General features: G+C 39.9%; 1 protein-coding gene across 1 annotated transcript in view; it reads left to right on the top strand.

The window, feature by feature from the left end:
- slx4ip.S (SLX4 interacting protein S homeolog) overlaps window positions 1-22,991 on the top strand; it is a gene marked incomplete in the record, with an annotated part of 110,167 nt that continues 87,176 nt past the window's right edge. Inside the window, 2 exon segments of the mRNA NM_001091387.2 lie at window positions 1-77; window positions 7,657-7,706. Of these exon segments, the coding sequence (NP_001084856.2) occupies window positions 7,683-7,706 (24 nt within the window).

Genomic DNA, 22,991 nt, shown 5'->3' with positions numbered 1-22,991 from the left:
GTTTGCTGCTCGTGGCGGGACTGTAGGTGATATTCTACTGTAGTCAAGCAAAGGAATGTGAGGCAATTGTCGCAAAGGTAAAGGCTGCGAATTATTGTCTATTAATGTCTGAACTCAAGAGAAGGCAATGACTGAGGCCTCTCCTGTATAACTGGAACTCCCAGCAGCCCTGTGTATATATAAGTTAACTTTTAATATGTTATACAATGGCCAATTCTAAGAAACTTCTCGATAGGCCTTCATTATTTATTTTTTCAAGTTTTTTTTAATTATTTGCCTTCTGACTCTTTCCAGCTTTCACATGGGGGTCGCTGACCCCATCTAAAAAAACAAATGCTTTATAATGCTACACATTTATTATAATTGCTACTTTTTATTACTCATCTTACTATTCAGTCCTCTCCTATTCATATTCCAGCAGTGTCGGACTGGCCCGGCGGGACACCGGGAAAAAACCCGGTGGGCCCGACAAAAAAAAAAACGTTTTGCGCATGGCGGTGTTCGAGTGGCGCATACACACAGTTCGGCGCGTCGCAGTAGGTGGGCGGGGGGCCCTGGCCCTGGACAAGCCCCGGGCCCCCCAGTGCGACCCTGTATTCCAGTCTCTTATTCAAATCAGTGCATGGTTGCTAGGGTAATTTGGACCCTAGCAACCAGATTGTTGAATTGCAAACTATAGAGCTGCTAAATATATAGACGTGGGTCGGCGGTTCTGCGTGTCTTCTCAATAGTCAGTTTTACTAGTTTTTTCTGATCACGCCTACTTCTTATGATGTCACTTCTGGAATACAATGACAGCACTTCCTGTTTCTTGGTGAGCGGATCGGCTTGCGGATAAGGTACTTGCGGGTCGGGTAGCGGTTCCAATCGGATAAGTATGCGGGTTTGGGTTGCAGGTCGCGGGTCATGTTCGGGTTTAACAAATTGGTTCTGCGCAGGACTCTACAGCAGGGGTTCTTTGGGTGCTGCAGGCAGACTACTAAAGGATTCCCAGCTACTCAGATGCCATGAAAACATTTAGCAAATGAGCACATGTACTGAAGCAGATCAGTGTGGCCTTTCATCAGAATTTGTGTGACTGATTTTGAAGTACATGCAATGAAACCGACCTGGTCAGGTGTGCACCCTTCTGAACTCTCCATCTGGGAGCCTGGTCTGTGGATATAATTCAGTTATGGTGGCTACCAACCCTGCTGTGATGCTCTGCATTTGCAGAAAAGCACCCATGGTAACATATCTGGGTAAAGCAAACGTGAGTCTGTAAATGCAAACTGAGTTAGTGAGGCATAATAAGCTCATGGGGAAGGGCCATTGACCCACAACCTGCAAAAGGAGGTATTGTCTATGGCAGGGTATTTTCTGGTGTTTTGTAGCCGTGACAAGTAGCTGCTACTAGTAGCTCTATGTGTCTACACCCTTAGGGCAGAGGCACACGGGCAGATTCGGGGCGACAATCTCCCTGAACTGTCTTCCACCTGCTAAAATGAGAAAACACCAGTGCAAACACGGTGCTTTGATTTCGGCGACTTTGGAAATCTAAGTGCCGCAAGTGCATTGCCACAGGCGATTTTTTATTTTAGCAAATACAATGCAAAAAAATATTTTTCTTAAAATGAGCTAAATGATGGAAACAAAGGTATGCAACACACAAAAAAATTGCACAGTCACGTAAGGCCACACCCATTGGTGCACTTAAAAGCGAGTTTTTTATTTGGAAACTTGGCTGAGAATATGGCTGCAGTACTTCATGACCCAGTGTACCCCAGCAGTGTGCCGCAGCAACCCCAGTATTTTATGACTCATTTTCCTCAGCATAAAGAGTTCCAATATTTTGTGACGCAGAGTATTTTCAGCAAATACAGAAATTCTGAATGCAGGACTCACTAGTTGGAATCTTAACTGACATAACTGTGTGTGTGTGCGTTTTCTTCATCTGTTGTCGAGCCAAGCATGAACTTATGCATTTCAAACGCTAGTTTAAAGGAGAACTAAACACTAAAAATGAATATGGCTAGAAATGCCATGTTTTATATACTGAGCTTATTGAACCAACCTAAAGTTTCAGCAGCTCTATAGTGGTAATGATTGATGCCTTCACAGTTGTAACAGGAGTTTCCCATCTTGGATTTTGTTAGGAGTGTCTGTGACACGCACATGCTCAGTGGGCTTTCAGCAGCTATTGAAAAGCTAAGCTTAAAGGGGACCTATCACCCAGACATAAAAAGCTGTATAATGAAAGTCCCTTTCAAAGTAGATAGGAAACCCAAATTCTTTTAATAACACATCCATACAATTATAAAGATATTTAAAAAGCTCACCTGTCAATCATATATTGCCTGCCCTATCTCTATGCCTAAGAGGTGGGGCAGACAATTACTTTCACTTTCCAAATCCATTCAGCACTTCCTACATGTCACTTCCCTCGTCATATTCCCCCTCCCTCCTCACTGTCTATAATTGTGTAGTTATTGCCTGGGCATCAGTTCCTCCATTGTGGCTAGGGTTGCCACCTTTCCCGGAATAAAATACCGGCCTTTCTGTATATTTATCTTTTTTCCCTATTAATAACATTGGGACCAACCATAATTTTAACCGGCCATGGCGTTAAAATACCGGCCAGAGGGCAACCCTAACTGTGGCACATAAACAAAACGTTGGCACAATGCAAAGCTCGCTTTAATAACAATGTCCACAAAATTATGTGATTGTGTAATTCCAAGACTGAAGGAAACAAGATATAAATAATTTATTCAGTATAGGTGAAGTTTATTTTGGTTGACAAACACAACAAGAAAATAATCTGGAACTATAACGGGTCCCCTTTTAAAGTCGTCACTAATTATCCAGCAGAAAATGAGCTTCCCTGGCTGTAATATAAGCTGATGCTACAGGTTTGCTGATTATTCAATTCTGATGCTAATTGCACTGGTTTCTGTGCTGCCATGTAGTAATTATGTGTATTAATTACTAATCAGCCTTATATTGTGACATTTCTATTCTATGTGTACTGTATATTGTGAGTGGCTCCCTAAGCTCAGTAAGTGACAGCAGCACAGAGCATGTGCAGTGAATCAGCAGAAAAGAAGATGGGGAGCTACTGGGGCATCTTTGGAGACACAGATCTTTACTGCTAAAGGGCTGTGGTTGCCTTGGGCTGGTACAGAAGCACAAAACATCATGTACAACATTTCTACCTACTTCTTTAGTTAGGCTTTAGTTCTCCTTTGAATAATGATGTGTAGCTGTAGAAAAGCAATGTTTATGCTGTTTTCTTTGCACAGGGATAGATGTCTTGATTATGAGGCATTTTCTCAGTACCAGGTCTGGCATCACACATTATACAGATAGTAGATTTAAATATTTTTTTTAGGTTGATACTTTATTTACATTATTAGATTTACTGATCTGTCATGTATTATTAGCAGCAATGTCAGATGTTGATTAATGTTTCCAGATCTCAGCAATTGTGTTCCAACCTGTATCTCAGAATATTCGGAACTTTCACCTCTCTGCTCATCAAATTCTGCGTGTTTTATTTACCGTTCAGAAATCTCAGATTCATCATTTTTACTGTTGAGCATTTAGACATAATGCAATGGATACGAGTTTTGGGAAGGTGTGAAAGTAACAGTAGAAGATGCCAAGCCCGGATGATTATTGCTGATTCATGCTTAATAAATCTTCAGTTTCCCCATGAGCATGTTGCAAGTGCAATTTTATAGACTTCTGATCAAGCTTTTTTAAAATGTGTTTTAATTTTTTTTCTGACCCCGCCTGATGTTGCCTTGCACAATTGCCTGTACAGAGATCAGAAGAGCATTGAACCCTTCATAATATTTTCCTTTGATTCATGTCATTTCTCTGCAAAGCGTTCTAAAATGTTCTGCTCACAAACGCATGTTTGGACCCAAATTTGGTATGATCGTTTGGAACTTCTATGCATTTTCTGATTTAAAGAACTAAAAGTATGGGATCAGTTATTCATAAACCCGTTATTCAGAAAGCTCTGAATTACGGGATGGCCGTCTCTCATAGACTCCATTTTATCCAAGTAATTAGCCAATAAAAGTTATCACCAAACTTTAAATTTTCTGCATCCAAATAATCCAAATTTTTAAAAATGATTTCCACTGTCTCTGTAATAATAAAACAGGAGCTTGTACTTGATCCAAACGAAGATATAATTAATCCTTATTGGAAGAAAAAACATTTGGTTTATTTAGGGGCACATTTACTAAGCTCGAGTGAGGAATTCGAATGATAAAAAATTAAATTTCGAAGTATTTTTTTTGGGTACTTCGACCATCGAATGGGTCAAATTCAATTGAATGATTTGAACCATTCAAAGTAAAAATCGTTCGACCATTCGATAGTCGAAGTACTGTCTCTTTAAAAAATACTTCTACTTCATACTTCGCCACTTTAAACCTACCTAGGTACAATGTTAGCCTATGGGGACCTTCCCCAGCACTTTTCTAACATTTTTTTGATCGAAGAAAAATCCTTCGATCGATCGCTTAAAATCGTTCGATTCGAAGGATTTTTACATCGTTCGATCGAAGGATTTGCGCTAAATCCTTTGAATTCGAATATCGAATTTAAATTCGAGGGTCGAATTTGAGGGTTTATTAACCCTTCGAAATTCGACCCTTGATAAATGTGCCCCTGAATGTTTGCACAATCTTCTACTAAACTTAAGGTATGAAGAACTAAATTATGGAAAGATCTCTTATCTGGAAAACCCAGGTCCCAAGCATTCTGGATAACAGGTCCCATACCTGTATAAGTAAACAAATAATATGTTAGGGGTATATTGAGAACAAAGGGCACGCAAACCATCTGTATTTTTTGGGATATATAATTGGTCTGTATAATATCCCTGTTAAAAGTTAAAGAGCTAAGCATGGTTTTAAGGTGGCCATACATGGGCCGATAAAAGCTGCAGACAGACCGAGTCGGCAGCTTATTGGCCCGTGTATGGGGGCCCCCCGATGGGCTTCCCCGATCGAGATCTGGCCGAAAGTCAACAAAGGGGCTTGCCCCAAAACGTTGCATTTCCAGTAATAAATATTTTGCAAGGTTTTCACCTGCATTCACATCTTGTGTTCCAGTGTGCCTTTTCTCATATCTGAGAGAGATCCGCTCGTTTGGCTACATCGCGAAACGAGCGAATCTCTCCGTGTATGGCCACCTTTAGTTGGGATCAAGTAATAGGTATTTTTGCATTACTGCAAGGAAAACGGAAATCATTTTTAAAAATCGGAATTATTTGGTTATAATGGAATCTATGCGAGATGGCCTTTCCGTTGTTCGTAGTTTTGTGGATAACGGGTTTCCAGATAACGGGTCCCATACCTGTACCTAGGACAGTTTTAAAGATTGAAAGGCACTGACTTCTGAAAGTAGGCGGCATTCCTCTTCTTAAAGGGGTTGTTCACCTTTGAGTTAACTATAAGTAGGATGTAGAGAGTTTACAATTGGTTTTAATTTTTTATTTGCGGTTTTTTTGGGGTTATTTTTTTTATTCAGCAGCTCTGCAGTTTCAGCATTCTGGTACCTTTAGCACATTCCCCTAGCAACCACGCACTGATTTAAATAAGAGACTGGAATATGAATAGGAGAGGCCTGAATAGAAAGATAAGCAATAAAAAGTAGCAATAACAATACAATTGTAGCCTTACAGAGCATTTGTTTTTTTGACGGGGTCAGTGACCCCCATTTGAAAGCTGGAAAGACTCCAAAGAAGTACTATAAAAAAGAAGTAATGAAAAGTTTCTTGGAAACAACCATTCTAAAGCATACAAAAAGTTAACTTAAAGGTGAACCAACCCTTCAAGAGGATGAACCCACATCCATCTCTTCATATACTGTATCTTCTTCCTCTCCGGCTCATGAGAATATTTTAGCACTGCACCGCCTGCAAATTCTGCATCAGTCGCAGAAACAAGCTCTAAGGGGGTTATTTAATAAAAGGCACTAAGTTTGCCCAGGTGCAGTAACCCATAGCAACCAATCAGCAGGTAGCATTTATTGGTTTATAAAGCAAACCTGTTATTGGTGGCTATGGGTTACTGCTCCTGGGCAAACTTAGTGCCTTTTATTACATTTGGGTGTTAGTCTATCCACCCAACTTCAGACCCACATAATACAATAATAGGTCGAGTAGGATGAGAATAAGAAACCCACTACAGTAGGCGTTTATGTTGCTTTATTCTTGGCTTCTGGCCTCAATAAAACACAGCAATTACCATTCAATGCAGTAATTAAGTGGCCAGGGTGAAATAAAGTGGCTTTTTTTTAAAAAAAAAAAAAAAAAAAAAGAAATTCTAATTAAATTTTCGAGATTTGTCATACTCTGGCCCTTTAAGAGCTCGCATTTGACTATTTGCCACCTAAAATCTACCAAATTGCTGTTTTAGTCTATGGGAGAAGTCCAGGGATCATTTTGGAGTTGTGTGCAACCTTCCTGACGTTTTTTCAGAGAAAAAAACTCGAATTGAATTTTCGGGTCGATCATTTTCACCCGAGTTTTGAAAATTTTGAATTTTTTTCAATAGATTTCGATTAGTCGAAATTTCGAGTTCATGGGCGTTTATGGGAGTTTTAAAAAAACTCCCATGAATTCAAAATTCGACCCTTGTTAAATCAAGGGTTGATTTTTGAATTGAAAAAAACGTCGAAATTCGAATTCAAAAAGAGCAACTAGAAATTAAGTCGAATTTTTTTTTTTTTTTTTGGACGAATAGGTCAGTTTTCGTTCGAATAGGTCCGTATTCGTCCGTATTTGAATCAAAGTAATAGCGCATTCGATCGAATTTGAATCAACGTTTTTCCCTAAAAAAAACTTGGATTTTTTTGAAAGTCCACCAATTGACTCCAAATAGGTTCTAGGAGGTCCCCCAATAGGCTAAAACAGCACTTTATCAGGATTTAGATGGCGAATGGTCGAAGTTTTAAAGAGACAGTACATGATAAATTTCGATGTTCGAATTTCAAAGTTTTTTTCAAATTCAAATCAAATTTGGACTATTCCCTAGTTGAAGTACACAAAAAATAGCTTGAAATTCGAAGTTTATAACTTCGAAAATTCACCTCGACCTTTTATAAATCTGCCCCCTAGTGTTTACACGATTTTCTAGTAGACTTAAGGTATGAAGATCCAAACTACAGAAAGATCTGTTATCCGGACAACCCCAGGCCCCGACCATTCTGGATAACAGGTCCCATACCTGTACTATGATATTTCAATAAGTAGACATTTGTAATCTTTCCAACCTTTTTTCCATATTTTACCTTATTTGATATAAGGATCATTTACATTTCAGCAACTACCTAAAGCAGCAGAAAGCCTACAGTATATTCAGTATATTTGAGCTTTCCTCCCAATGGTCCCAATATTTGTGGGACAGTTCACAATCCTCCCAAAGGTACAGGTTGGACTTGGACATGTGTAAGGGGTTTGGGCAGATTTGGGGCATGTTCAGGTGCATTGTGCTAAATTGCCTGATTTTACTTTTGCAATGTTTATTCAGTCATTCCAAGTAAATAATCTTAATTGCTTCTTTAATGGCTTTTGTTTATAGCACTGACCTAAATGAAATGACTGTAATTTTGCTACTTTAACCCTTTAATCTCTTTCAATATAATCTCTTGCAGGTCTTGCGTTTGGACATATTTTTGCCATGACTAACAAGCTTGTTGTGAAGGTATGTACGTGTGGTCACTAAAACTTTAACAAAATAAATGAAAATTGCAAAGTGCCAAAATAGTTTGCATACATTCTTCTCTACTGTCCTGTTTTTTGCGAGACAATCCCGATTTTGACAGCTGAACCTGCAGTCCCAGCTTTGTCACTGAAATGGCTAGACTTTCTCTTGGATCTCCTGCACTGAACAGCCAGAAAAAGATACAATGTTTCTAAAACGTAATTGACTTTTGGCAGAGAGCCCAGAATACATGGCAGGTGCACTTAGACACTTTTGTAACAATTGAAGATAAGCAAAGAAGCAATTGTAACAATTTAAGATAAGCAAAGACTCAATTGTAACAATTTGAGATAAGCAGAGGAGTAATTGTAACAATTTAAGATAAGCAGAGAAGCAATTGTAACAATTTAAGATAAGCAAAGACACAATTCTAACAATTTAAAATAAGCAAAGACGCAATTGTAACAATTTGAGATAAGCAAAGAAGTAATTGTAACAATTTAAGATAAGCAAAGATGCAATTGTAACAATTTAAGATAAGCAAAGAAGTAATTTTAACAATTTAAGATAAGCAAATAAGCAATTGTAACAATTTACGAGCCCTAAGCTTAGCTTCTCAACAGCCACTTTCCAAGATGGTGACCCCCTGTGACAAGTTTGAAGTCCTGGATCATTGCTGTTATTGACAAGCTCAAACTTTAGCCTCGTGCAATAAGTTCACTATATAAAACATGCCATTTTAAGCCCTATTTATTTTAAGGGTTTTGTTCTCCTTTAAATAGTTCAGAGGTAACATACTTCATATTGCATTGTACAATTATCTGCTGCTACAGCTTATATATTCAAGTTTCCCCTTTTTCCTTTATACATAGCATTCATTGTATAAACTTCTTCCAGCTTTTATATACCGGACACCATAGAAATAGTATCACCATGTTGGTATCGCTTTAAGCATGTGCAGAATCTTACAACCTCCTTTATCTCACATTCTCAATACACCCTAAGCATTTAAGCAGATTCGATCCCCCTCCTGTGACCAGTATCAGCCCCTCTCGTGCACTTGTGGAGGCGACACGTGTAGCCATTGTATATTCTACGTTACTCCAAACCCTTTTCGTGCACATTTAACACTTGTGGGCTTTCTCCAATCTCTCATCAGCTCCGTAAAGCTGCACCGTGGCCGGGGGCCAAAAAATGATTTCAAATGTATCCGCAGGTGGCCCCATTGGATTTCCATTTCCATTCTCACAATTTGTAAACAGTATATTGCATCCGAGACTTAAAGTAAACCGAGGCAGCGGGATTTAATGTATAAATAAAAAGTTTTACTGATCTTTTCAAAGCCCAAAGTGCTGTCACTTTAAAGCACCGGTAGAAGTGTTTTTGCACCATTCGCAGGCCACTCTCAAATTTGACGATCTGGGTACAACCAGCATTTAAATAACAGGGTTATAACCGACCTGAGACCTTTCACAACAATAATATTTGTACTGTGCATGTGTATTTTATTTTCTTTTCTTACTATATTGTATTGATATATTCTCATTTGTAATGCCATGAATGGGATAATTTTACAAGGGTCTCCGTCACTCACTAAGGGACCCATTCATTAAGTTCGAGTGAAGGAATAGAAGAAAAAATACTTCGAATTTCGAAGTGTTTTTTTGGCTACTTCGACTTTGGATCGAACGATTTGAACTAAATAGTCTAAAAATCTAGACTATTTGACCATTCGATAGTCGAAGTACTGTCTCTTTAAGAAAAAACTTCGACCCCCTAGTTCGCCACCTTAAAGCTACCGAAGTCCATGTTAGCCTATGGGGAAGGTCCCCATAGGCTTGGCTATCTTTTTTTGGTCGAAGGATAATCGATCGATGGATTAAAATCCTTCGAATCGAACGATTATTCTGTCGATCATTCAATCGATCGAATTGCGCAAAATCCTTCGACTTCGATATTCAAAGTCTAAGGATTTTAATTCCCCAGTCGAATATTGAGGGTTTATTAACCCTCGATATTCGACCCTTAATATTAGGGATGCACCGAATCCACTATTTTGGATTCAGCCGAACCCCCGAATCCTTTGTGAAAGATTCGGCCGAATACCGAACCCTAATTTGCATATGCAAATTAGAGGTGGGAAGGGGAAAAATGTTTTACTTCCTTGTTTTCTGACAAAAAGTCACGTGATTTCCCTCCCCGCCCCTAATTTTGCATATGCAAATTAGGATTCGGATTCGGTTCGGACGAATCCTGCTGAAAAAGGCCGAATCCCAAACCGAATCCTGGATTCGGTGCATCCCTACTTAATACATCTGCCCCTAAGTCATTTCTATGAAGCAAGATGCAATAAACAAATATCTATATATTGTTTATCAACCTTAAAGGGGTTCAGTTAACTTTTAGTATGATGTAGAAAATTATATCCTGAGAAAATGCTAATTTGAATAGTACTTTTATTATAAAAGTTTTTGTGTCTGGGTGGCAGGTCTACTTTAAGGTCAATGTTAGAAACCATCAATACTAATGGAACATTTGCTAGAGTAGATGAAAATAACAGTAGAAAGGTAGGAATTTGGATCTTCGCCTTCTTAGGGAAAACGTTCCCAGCTTTCCTATAGACGTTATCTCTGTTCTTTATTAATTTTGGCATCAAGTTTGGTTTTCCTTGGTCGGTGGCACATTCCACAGTGATCTCGCCAGCAGGGGGAGCAGCTCATCCACCTTTGGACATTTATGTACATTTATGTCCATTTATCAGAAGAACAAAGCAAGTGCAAAGTTCTGACTGCACATGTTTTTTGCCTAAGGACTGTGCAATATGTAATGTTTGTTCTTAGGAAAACACAATGTCTCAGACAGACTCCGCATGCAATTTCTCACTGATAAAAAAGCAACATCTGTACTGTGAAGTCTAGGGCCAGTTGGGCCACAATGCAGGCCAATTTCATCCCCAGATGGCTAGCAGACTTCTCTTCTGACTTTGCTTTTTGAGCAGAAATTCGCCAACTCAACACAAGGCTTCCAGATGTGAAACAAGAAGAGAACACTGCTTGTAGTGGGGGGTTTAAATAGGCCTGCGGATTTCGGCCCCATCTGGCCTAGATAAGTAAACCTTTAAAATAATTGAATGTAAAACTGATGAGGGTGCTATTCTAAGAACTTTTACAATGTACGTTCATTATTTATTTTTAGGGATGCACTGAATCCAGGATTCGGTTCGGGATTCGGCCAGGATTCGGCCCTTTTCAGAAGGATTCGGATTCGGCCGAATCCTTGTGCCTGGCCGAACCAAATCCTGATTTGCATATGTAAATTACTGGTTGATAGGGAAATCACATGAGTTTTCGTCACAAAAGAAGAATTTTTTCCACTTTTTCCTTTCCTGCCCCTAATTGGCATATGCAATTAGGATTCTGATTCCGTTCGGCCGAATCTTTCACCAAGGATTCGGGGATTCGGCCGAATCCCAAATAGTGGATTCGGTGCATCCCTATTTATTTTCCAAGATATTAAGGGATACATGTACTGTAGTGATGTGCGGGCCAAGCCGATACCCGTGAGACCCGTTCAGGTCGACCTCGCACTGCTTCTCGCGGGTGTGGGTTGCGCTCTTCTTCTGCTCTCCCTGCCTGCCACCTTCAAATGCCAGCTTCCGACTTCCGGTTTCATAGTCTCGCGTCTGCTCGCCCCGCACCTTTTGACGGGATGTCATCTGTGGGGGCGGGTCTATAAAAAGGACCCTGGAAGCGCGGGTGTGGGAGGGTGCGGGCTGGAGCAGGGTGGGTTAGGGTCAGGTGTGGGTCAGGAAAACCCTGACCCGCACATCACTAATGTACTGTTACTATGAATGAATTTTGTTACAACAGCGCCACCTGCTGGTCAGTTTCCCAAGTTTTCTGAAACTTACCAGGAGCTTGCGCTGTTGTAACAAAATTCATTCATATTAACAGTACATGTATCCCTTAATATCTTGGAATTAACAATAAATTTCAAAAGTTCTTAGATTAGCACTCTCATCTATTTTACATTCACTTATTTTAAAGGGTTTACTTATCCGTTAAATAACTTGTTCATGCACCACCACCTGATTATGGTTAGGATTATAACGGATTTATTGCTGACCCAAACTCTACAAGTTATGATTCTTGATATCAATTTTGCCTTGAGAAAACTAATGTGAAACGCGTGTCGGCAAGCATCTGCTTTTTTTGATTTTAGGAAATATTTTAAGGCTTCATTTATTTATGTGAAATCTGAGTTTTTAAAAAGTAAAGTCTAAAATAGAATAAGGCTAGAAATGCTGTATTTTGTATACTAAATATAAACATGACCTTACTGCACCACAAGCCTAATCAAACAAATGATTTATGATTTCAAAGTTGGCCAGGGGGTCACCATCTTGTAACTTTGTTATACATCTTTGCAAGACTAAGACTGTGCACATGCTCAGTGTGATATGGGCTGCTTAGGGATCGTCATAAACAAAGCTGCTTGAGTTCTGCATGGCTGGGAAGTAAGGCGGGGGCTCCCCCTGCTGTTCATAAGTATGATTGTTTCCTTGCAGAGCAGTTAGGGACCATCTGACAATTCCTATTCACATCAGTAAATGAAGGGAGAATTTCACTGCATACAGTCAGGTTTCTTATAAACACGGTGCACATTTTTTAATTAAAGTATATTGGAGATAAGTTTCTTTTTCATTAAAGAAAGTAACTTTTTGACTTTACATGCCCTTTAAAGCAGCACTTCATTCTCCGGATCTCTTTTACTCTAAGGAACTGGGGGTTCGCGTTTTTTTAGATAGTTCCTTAACAGTATAGTTAATAATCGAGACCACAGTCTCCAGCGTCCTGTCTTTCTCCCCGTGTGGTGTCCCAGGTCCTAGAAACAAACCTTATTTAGGAGATTTTGGGACAACTCCACCTCTACTCAATTTCATTTTCAATCTTTATTTCATGAATTGCTGGCTACTTGATAATTCTTTAAAAAAAAACAAAAAAAAAAAACTCTGAACATGTAGTGTCCAAAGGGTTGCCAGCACTCTCGATTAAATTGTTCAATATGCCTGCGTGCAGAACCAAAAAATTAAGTCCCATGTAATACATTTTTTACACACACACACATCCGCACACACACATCCGCACACACACATCCGCACACACACATCCGCACACACACATCCGCACACACACATCCGCACACACACATCCGCACACACACATCCGCACACACACATCCGCACACACACATCCGCACACACACATCCGCACACACACATCCGCACACACACATCCGCACACACACATCCGCACACACACATCCGCACACACACATCCGCACACACACATCCGCACACACACACACACACATACACACATACATACACACACACACACACACATACACACACACACACATCCACACACACAGGGTTACGGGAATTTTAAGACTTTGGCAAGGATGAATCAGTACTGGTCCCGGTGCACTTTGCTAATGACTGAAGCACCGGTTTGCTGTTTTAGAGGTTAGAGATTATACTCACTGGTGGTGGTAGGGTGGGGGGGCTAACAAATTAGCAACAATAAATAACACTTTACTTGTACGCATATGAGACCTGTTATCCAGAATGTTCGAGACCTGTGGTTTTTTGGATTCTAAATCTCTATACCTTAGGTCTACAAAAAAAATTATTTAAAGGAGAAGGAAAGCAGAACAGAAGTGCAAGCTATAAGCCTATATTTATTCTGCAGAATGCTTTGCCATACCTGAGTAAACCGCTCTTGAATCTCTCTCTATTTGTTCAGGATAGCAGCTGCCATATTAGCTTGGTGTGACATCATTTCCTGCCTGAGTCTCTCCCTGCTCACTCATAGCTCTGGGCTCAGATTACGGTAGAGAGGAGCAAACTGAGCATGCTCACGTCCGGGGCAAGGAGATTTAAGATGAAAACAGGAAGTCTGATACAGAAGCCCATGAGTACACAATAGAAGGAAAAAAATGTGGTGTTGACAGAGGACTCGGAGCAGCATTTACTGGAGTATTTACAGTGTATAGACCTTTCTTATAAAGCTTACTTAATTTTAGCCTTTCCTTCTCCTTTAAATATTAAATAACAGCAATAGGCTGGCTTTGCCTCCAAAAAGGATAAATTAAATCTTAGTTTAAATCAAATAAAATGTACTGTTTTATTATTACAGAGAAAAAGGAGGTCAAATTGGTTTAAAGAATTAGGTTAAAGGGGAACTCCGGCTTCCAAACCAAAATTTGATAAAGAGGCCCACATAACACAGAAACCCCTAATATACCCATCACAGTTACCTGTCCAATAGACCTAAGGCCGGCCCTGGCAGCCAGTGACCTAGGCAAATGCCATCCATACTTTGTAGAAGACATTATTATCATTAGGGCACTTGCATGTGTCTATCTCAGCAGCCCAGGCAGTTTATTAAATCCTCAAAGCCTTCCCCAAAGCACTAAATTGTATCCAGTGGCAATTAATATCCTAAAATGTCAGACGATTGATCCTGTACTGATCATTCCCTTTCCTAGCACCCTGGGAAACGATAGCCCCTACTGCTTTTTATAGCACGCTGATTCCTCATTCATGTCTTAAGACAGAGCGAGAGGATTCATTTGGCTAAACCCAACACCAGAGTTTAAAGTTTAGAAGTAGCGTTTTGCCTGTTGCATGGATCTAGTTAAAGGAGAAGGAAAGGTTAAAACTAAGTAAGCCTTATCAGAAAGGTCCATCTAAATATACCAGTAAACCCCCAAAGTAATGCTGCTCTGAGTCCCCTGTCAAAAGAAACACTGCATTTCTTTCCTTCTATTGTGTACTCATGGGCTTCTGTATCAGACTTCCTGCCTTCAGCTTAAACCTCATTGCCCTGGGCAAGAGCATGCTCAGTTTGCTTCTCTTCCCCACCCCCCTCCCTTTTCTACTGTAATCTGAGCCCAGAGCAGGGAGAGGCTCAGGCAGGAAGTGATGTCACACCATGTTAATACTGCAGCTCCTATCCTAAACAAAAAGAGAGTTTCTAGAGCTTTTTACTCAGGTATGGTAAAACATTCTACAGAATAAATATAGCATTCTAGCTTGCACTATTGCATCTAATCTATTGGCAATAAAATCCCTCCGTAGCTTTCCTTCTCCTTTAACATTTTTATGCAGTGTTGCATGCCTCGGAACTTTCATGTTCTTATTACCAGGCATTAGGCTATTTAGATAGGGACTTCCGATATCCGCTAATCTACATTGTGTCTGCTTACATGTTATCATTCTGGCTAAAGGTGGCCATACACGGGCCGATAAAAGCTGCCGACAGACCAAGTCGGCAGCTTATTGGCCCGTGTATGGGGGCCCCCGACGGGCTTCCCCGATCGAGACCTGGCCGAAAGTCGGCCAGATCTCGATCGGATGGGGTTAAAAATCCCGTCGGATCGCGGCCGCATCTGTTCGTTGATGCGGTCCCGCGATCCGACCGCCCGTTTGGCGAACGCTAGGATCCGATCGTTGGGCCCTAGGGCCCACGATCGGATCAGCCCGATATTGCCCACCTCAAGGTGGGCATATCGGAGGGAGATCCGCTCGTTTGGCGACATCGCCAAACGAGCGGATCTATCCGTGTATGGCCACCTTAAGTTCAAAGGTTCAGTATCCTTCCAGGCGGATTACTCCGAGCATCCGAGTGTTCCTGACAGTGCTGATCTGCTGAAGCTTAAAGCTGTAGTTCGGGCTTCGAAGAAACATTAAATAGTGCATCACAAATACCTTGCTTTCTATTTTACGTGTTCTATTGTAAAATGTATTAAATTATATAAGTAGTTGTTGGTGTGCAGCAGCAGCTACATTTTTTCCTGAGCCTGCTCCTGGACTTTCATTTTTTTTTTCTATAAAAGAGCCTTTGTAAAAAAACTGCTAATATCATGAAAGTGTAACGGCCCCTCTGCTGTTATTTCTAGGTTGGGACTGCACACAATGGTAAAAGTTTAATTTATTTATGAAGGAAGTATCTCCTGAAAATTCTTTGCTCAGTTCTATCGCTTCAGTTCAAGGGATGCTGTCATTGGAAAAAACATTTTTTTTTTCCCAAAAAGCATCAGTTAATAGAGCTGCTCCAGAGGAATTCTGCACTGAAATCAAAACAGCAAACTGAATTTTTTATATTTAATTTTGAAATCTGACATGGGGCTAGACATATTGTCAGTTTCCCAGCTGCCCCCAATCTTGTGACTTGTGCTCTGATAAACTTCAGTCACTCTTTACAGCTGTACTGCAAGTTGGACTGATATCATCCCCCCCAGCAGCCAAACAACAGAACAATGGGAAGGTAACCAGATAGCAGCTCCCTAACACAAGATAACAGCTGCCTGGTAATCTAAGAACAACACTCAATAGTAAAATCCAGGTCCCACTGAGACACATTCAGTTACATTGAGTAGGAGAAACAACAGCCTGCCAGAAAGCAGTTCCATCCTAAAGTGCTGGCTCTTTCTGAAATCACATGACCAGGCAAAATGACCTGAGATGCACCTACACCCCAATATTACAACTAAATACACTTGCTGGTTCAGGAATGAAATTTTATATTGTAGGGTGAATTAATTGCAGTATAAACAGTGTCATTTAGAAATAAAAACATCATAAAAATCATGACAGTATCCCTTTAAATTGACAGAACTCATCTGCCCCTTAAGACAATAATCCAGATCAGCTAGATTTGGCCCAGATCTGCTAATTTATCCAAAAACCTCTGAATTATGGAGTCCATCTCCCTTAGACTCCATTTTATCAAAGTAATTACATTTTTAAAAACATATATAATTTTTTTCTGTAATAATAAAACAGTAGCTTGTACTTGATCCCAACTAAGATATAATTAATCCTCATTGGATTAATTAGTCTATTAGGCTTTTTTAATTGTTTTCATGATTTTCTAGTAGACTTAAAGTATGAAGATGCATATTAGGAAAAGATCCCTGGGGTTTTCCGGATATCGGTTCCATAACTGTAGTATAAAGCACTCTGTTCATAAATGATTCGGGGCTGAGGAAATCCAGTAGATAAAAGACGCTGTGGATATTGGAAAATTATTTCATCCAATGACTCCAGATTGCAGAGAGAAAGAGAGATTGTTGTATTTATTGGTGATTTGGGCTTTCTACAGGTTGGGTTACATGGCAGACACCTGTATCTGCTCCTTGTGTGGCATTTATCTGTTGCAAAGACTGTAATGTCCTTTGAATGTAATTATCTCAGAAAGTAAATAATGGGGGTGCACTGAAAATAATTGTATTAAGACTTTAGAGCAGGGTCCCCAACTTTTTTTTTTACCCATGAGCCCCATTCAAAGCTTGACAAAAGGCCATGTGGCCTGAAACGTTGCCGTGATGCCCCTGTGAAGCACGAATAAAGGCGTTTTAAATATAAAAGAATTTTGTTGGTGCTGTCCTGAAGTTCTTGTTGATTTGTGGTGCAAGTGGAAAGTGGCCACTTGTGGACGTGGACCACCCACTAAAGGAGTGAAAATCGTTGTGCTGACTGCTTGTCTACTACATGAGCCACGGGTTGGGGACCACTGGTCTAGAGCAGGGGTCGGCGTCAAATTCTGGAGCGCGGGCGTCTAATTCAGCATATCGTCGTCCAATTCGGCAGCCCAGTCGAAGACTGTCTGCAGCCCAGTACTGGGCCGTGGCCTGGCGGTTGGGGACCCCCTGGTCTAGAGCATGGAGGATAAATGTTCTGTATCGGTGCCATGCAACCCCCCTAGCATTACATTGATAAAGGTGGATCAGTCACTGCATTGTGCTTAGGATTTTGGATTCGGCAGAACCCCCGAATCCTTCACAAAAGATTTGGACGAATACCAATTCGAATCCTATGGGTGGGAACTGGAATTTTTTTACTTGTTATGTGACAAAAAGTCACACGATTTCCCCCCCGCCCCTAATTTGCATATGCAAATTGGGATTCTGTTCAGCCGAATCTGAATCCTGCTGAAAAAGGCTGACTCGTGGCTGAATATGGAACTGAATCCTGGCTGAATCCCGAACCGAATCCTGGATTCAGTGCATCCATAATTGTGATGGACACACCAAATATACTTCCTGGCTGATCATTGGTACATACAGCAGGTGGGCCCAGTGGTCTCAGTAGAAGTTACTGGGCCTTATAGCAAAATTATTTTAGCCCCTGGTGCTTAAACCTTAGGGAAGACAATACATTTTTGACACACGTATTGAATTGTTGCATCATTGTGCCACTGACTGTTGGGGGAGCTCTGGGCTGTAAAAGGGCCAGTGGATCATGTTTGAGGGCTCTAAAAACACTTTGCATGGAGGCTAGTAAGTTTTAGATGTTATGTCATCCAGTATAGTCCTGCCCAGCCTCAAAGTTGCTGAGGGTCCTGTCCTATCCTATCCTATGAGCGTGGCTTAGAGGCTGACCAATCACATCAGTTAACATTTCACTAAGGATTCTGGGAATTCATGAAACTGTTCCTCTCCTAGGATTATATTCTACCTTTATTTCTTTACTCTACCACATGCATTGCCAACATTAAGAAGCATTTGCTCCTTGTAGCTTTTTACCTATTGGAACCCTCTCTGTCTAAAAACTCAATGTTTGGGCTTAGCTGCCTCTGAGTTTTATAGTCATGGAAAAGTGTGTGTATAAAATTCCCATTTATGGAAGAATGTTCATAAGAGCTGTATGCATGTTCCCTGCCTCACCACTACTTCTTCCCTTCTGTCATTGAAGTGTGGCATATTGCTCGTTTTATTCAAATTGATACTGAGTCGGACCACACACGTGCAGTAGTCTCTCAGCACTTAGACATGTAAACAGTCTAGGTCTCTCCTAGAAGAAGGCGAGCTCGTTCTGATTGGCATGGCTTTGTTTGTCCCTGTTCAGTGCCCACTAAAATAGAGAAGAAAATTTTAGTTGACAAAGTTGTCGAGTATAAGGTGCCAATGATATGGTAGAAAAAGATCATTCTATTCCCCTCGGTAAAGCAATGTGCCCAGTGTGCACATACAATGTCTTGTAAAACATACTAATAAATAGAGGCCCATTTATCAGGTCGAATTTCAAATTCATGCGAGTTTTTTTTTTTTTTTTTTTTTTTTTTGCTCTAATAAATTAGAATATACTCGAAATTCGATTGGGAGGTTACTTAAGAAGCAATTAGAACATCTAAAACTAACAAATTTTACCGACTCGAAAACTCGAATCGAATTCGATTTGAATTCACCTAAACTCGAATCGATTTTTTTCTCCGAATGTCAGGAAGGCAATTAACATCTTCAAATGGGTCACTGGACCTCTGCCATTGACTTAAACATGAACTTGGCAGGTTTTAGGGGGCGAATAGTCAAATTTGATTTATTCCCAGGGTAAAGTTTTGATGAATTCGAATCGAGTTTGTATTATTTCCAATTCGTTTTGACCGAAAAAAAAAAAAACAATTTGAAAATGTTAATTTCCTATTCAACCCTTAATAAATCTGCCCCTTAGAGGCACATTTATCAAAGGTTGAATTTTGAATTCATGTGAGTTTTTTTAAAAACTCCCATAAGTTTGAAACTCCCATAGTTTTTTATTATTTAAAAAAAAAATCTAATTTTTACAACTCAGATGAATGAGATCAACCTGAAAACTCAAATCAAATTCAAATAGAATTTGATTAAAATGTAAAAAACTCTATTCAAGTTTTTTCTCTGAAAAAAAACTTGAATGTCAGCAGGGTCAAATTTGATTTATTCCCAGGGTAAAGTTTTGATGAATTCGAATCGAGTTTGTATTATTTCCAATTCGAATTTGTGAGTTTTGACCGAAAAAAAAAAAAAAAAAAAACAATTTGAAAATTTTAATTTCCTATTTGACCCATAATAAATCTGTCCCTTAGAGGCACATTTATCAAAGGTTGAATTTTGAATTCATGTGAGTTTTTAAAAACTCCCATAGGTTTGAAACTTGAAAATCTAAATTTATTAAAAAAAATAAAAATAAAATTTTTACAACTTTTAAAAAACTCGAATGTCAGGAGGGCTGCAAACAACTCCAAATTGATCCCTGGACCTCTCCCACTGACTTAAACAGCAATTTGGCAGGTTTTAGTCGGTGAATAGTCAAATTTGAGTTCTTAAAGGGCCTGAGTATGGTAATTCTAGAAAACTGAATTCAAATTTTTTTAAAAACTCGAATCAAATGTCAACAACTCCCTAGTCGAATTTGACAGTTTTGACCTAAAAAAAAATTGAAAATTCGAATTTTCAATTCGACGCTTGATAAATCTGCCCCTTAGTGTCTGTCTATTTTCCTTTTAACAATGGACTGTGAGTATCTTACTGCATGGCTGGTAATGACTGCTGCACCTTTCACCATCTCCCCTACCAGCTGGAAAACCTTTCAGCTTTCTTTTTAAATAGAATTGACAGCGGGAATAATAATGCTAAAAGGGCAAGGAGGTGCTAAGCAACATTTTTCATCTCTGCTAATGCCTTCTTCCTAGAAAAACACAGTTTGACAGTGTGAAATTCAACTAGAGATAAGGGGCAGTGAAAGGCAGCTTGGGAACCGAGAGTGATTTAATGCAGAGTTGTTATCAAGACATTAGGAGAATGGGACCTGGTGTTAAAAATGCACCCAGAATTATTTGTTTTGTGATTAGAAGCAAAAAATAGAATCGCTGGATGACCTGGTTTATAAGGTTGTCGTTAGAAGAAAGTGGCAATTTTGTCTTGCTTAAGTTGGCACTTGTCTTGGCAATAAGATGGGTTTTTTTTGTTTTTCTTTAAACGGTCTTAAAGGGATCCTGTCATCGGAAAACATGTTTTTTTTCCAAAACGCATCAGTTAATAGTGCTACTCCAGCAGAATTCTGCACTGAAATCCATTTCTCAAAAGAGCAAACAGATTTTTTTATATTCAATTTTGAAATCTGACATGGGGCTAGACATTTTGTCAATTTCCCAGCTGCCCCTGGTCATGTGACTTGTGCCTGCACTTTAGGAGAGTAATGCTTTCTGGCAGGCTGCTGTTTTTCCTTCTCAATGTAACTGAATGTGTCTCAGTGGGACCTGGATTTTACTATTGAGTGTTGTTCTTAGATCTACCAGGCAGCTGTTATCTTGTGTTAGGGAGCTGTTATCTGGTTACCTTCCTTCCCATTGTTCTTTTGTTTGGCTGCTGGGGGGGAAAAGGGAGGGGGTGATATCACTCCAACTTGCAGTACAGCAGTAAAGAGTGACTGAAGTTTATCAGAGCACAAGTCACATGACTTGGGGCAGCTGGGAAATTGACAATATGTCTAGCCCCATGTCAGATTTCAAAATTGAATATAAAAAAATCTGTTTGCTCTTTCACAAAGGATTCGGCCGAATCCAAAATAGTGCATTCGGTGCATCCCTAGTTTGCATATGCAAATTAGGATTCGGTTTGGCCGGGCAGAAGGATTCGGCCGAATCCGAATCCTGCTGAAAAAGGCCGAATCCAGGATTTGGTGCATCCCTAATAATTAACCAGTGTCCCAGCACCAAAGGTTTCACCTGAAAACCCATAAAGGCATAAACGTAAGAGTTAATCGTGGTGTGGTGCTACTAGTTCAGTCCTACTCATATCTCTAAGTGCCAATAGGTGAGAGGTGCGGCACCATGTGGCTCACCCCACCCTTTTAGTGACCATTCAATTCTAATTCTTTTTCTTTACTTTTATCTAAATTTAAAAGAAAGGGAGATTTTAGTCATGGACTTTAACATTTAAGGAAAAAGGTCATTCTTCCCAAGTGACTATTATTGTTTTATAGCAACATGATAATCTCAGCAGCATTGCCAAATCTTGATAAAAAATCAAGCAAAACACAATGGTAGATTAAAATTCCTTTCCCTGCCCAGGCACCACTGGATATTTCTCAGACCGAGTCAAGAGTTTTCTGCAAGTGCTTCCAGACGACACATAAACTCAAAGACAAAAGAGATCCCCACAGATATAGATGTTTAACACTGTAAAGACAAGGGGAAAATAATAAAGTGCAAACATTTTAGTCATTAGGGGTCGTTTAAGCCTGCGAGTGCAGTGAATAAAGTGGAATCCACTATTTTGGATTTTGCCAAACTCCCAAATCCTTTGCAAATCCTAATTTGCATATGCAAATTAGGGGTGGGAAGGGGGAAAATAGTTTACTTTGTTGTTTTGTGACACGCAATTTCCCTCTCTGCCCCTAATTTGCATATGCAAATTTGGTTGGGGCGTGCAGAAGGATTCGGACGAATCCGAATCCTGCTGGAAAAGGCCGAATCCTGGATTCTGCGCATCCCTATTTTTAACACAATCACCATTTTTATTTTCCCAAAAATGCAGTATTTTTTTCACAGAATTCCAGTTCCAATGATGCCCTTGCGTTGTGCCTGACATAATTTCTGCCGATTCCTCAAAATGAATGTAAGTGCGGGGGGCTTATTGACTGTTCCCCTGTGTCAGTAGCGCAGTAGCGTCTGGAATGGGAACATTTGGGAACCTTGATTTAAATACTTAAAACACAAAGGAGCAGTAAAACAATAAATCTGTTATCTACTAGTACAAACCCTTAGACTTCACTTTGGTATTATAGGTTCAACCCCACACCATTTTATAACTATAATATGTATAAGAACCCAGTTTAAAGGAGAACTAAACCGTAAAAATAAATATGGCTAAAAATGCCATATTTTCTATAGTGAACTTATTGCACGAGGCTAAAGTTTGAGCTTGTCAATAGCAGCAATGATCCAGGACTTCAAACTTGTCACAGGGGGTCACCATCTTGGAAAGTGTCTGTGACACTCACATGCTTAGTGGGCTCTGATTGGCTGTTGAGAAGCTAAGCTTAGGGCTCGTCACTAATTATCCAGCAGAAAATGAGCTTCCCTGGCTGTAATATAAGCTGATGCTACAGGTTTGCTGATTATTCAATTCTGTTGCTAATTGCACTGGTTTCTGTGCTGCCATGTAGTAATTATGTATATTAATTACTAATCAGCCTTATATTGTGACATTTCTATTCTATGTGTACTGTATATTGTGAGTGGGTCCCTAAGCTCAGTAAGTGACAGCAGCACAGAGCATGTGCAGTGAATCAGCAGAAAAGAAGACGGGGAGCTTTTAGAAATGACGGCAGATCTGCACATTGATATTCCTTGCAATCATTCCAGTGCTGCCAGTTCAAATGTAATGTTGGATTTTTTAGGGATGCACCGATTGGACATCGGCCGAACCTCTGAATCCTTCGCCAAAGATTAGGCCGAA

The sequence above is a fragment of the Xenopus laevis genome, chromosome 5S (assembly GCF_017654675.1).
Source record: "Xenopus laevis strain J_2021 chromosome 5S, Xenopus_laevis_v10.1, whole genome shotgun sequence".
Lineage (NCBI taxonomy): Eukaryota > Metazoa > Chordata > Amphibia > Anura > Pipidae > Xenopus > Xenopus laevis.
This window is presented reverse-complemented; position numbering and strand designations above follow the sequence as displayed.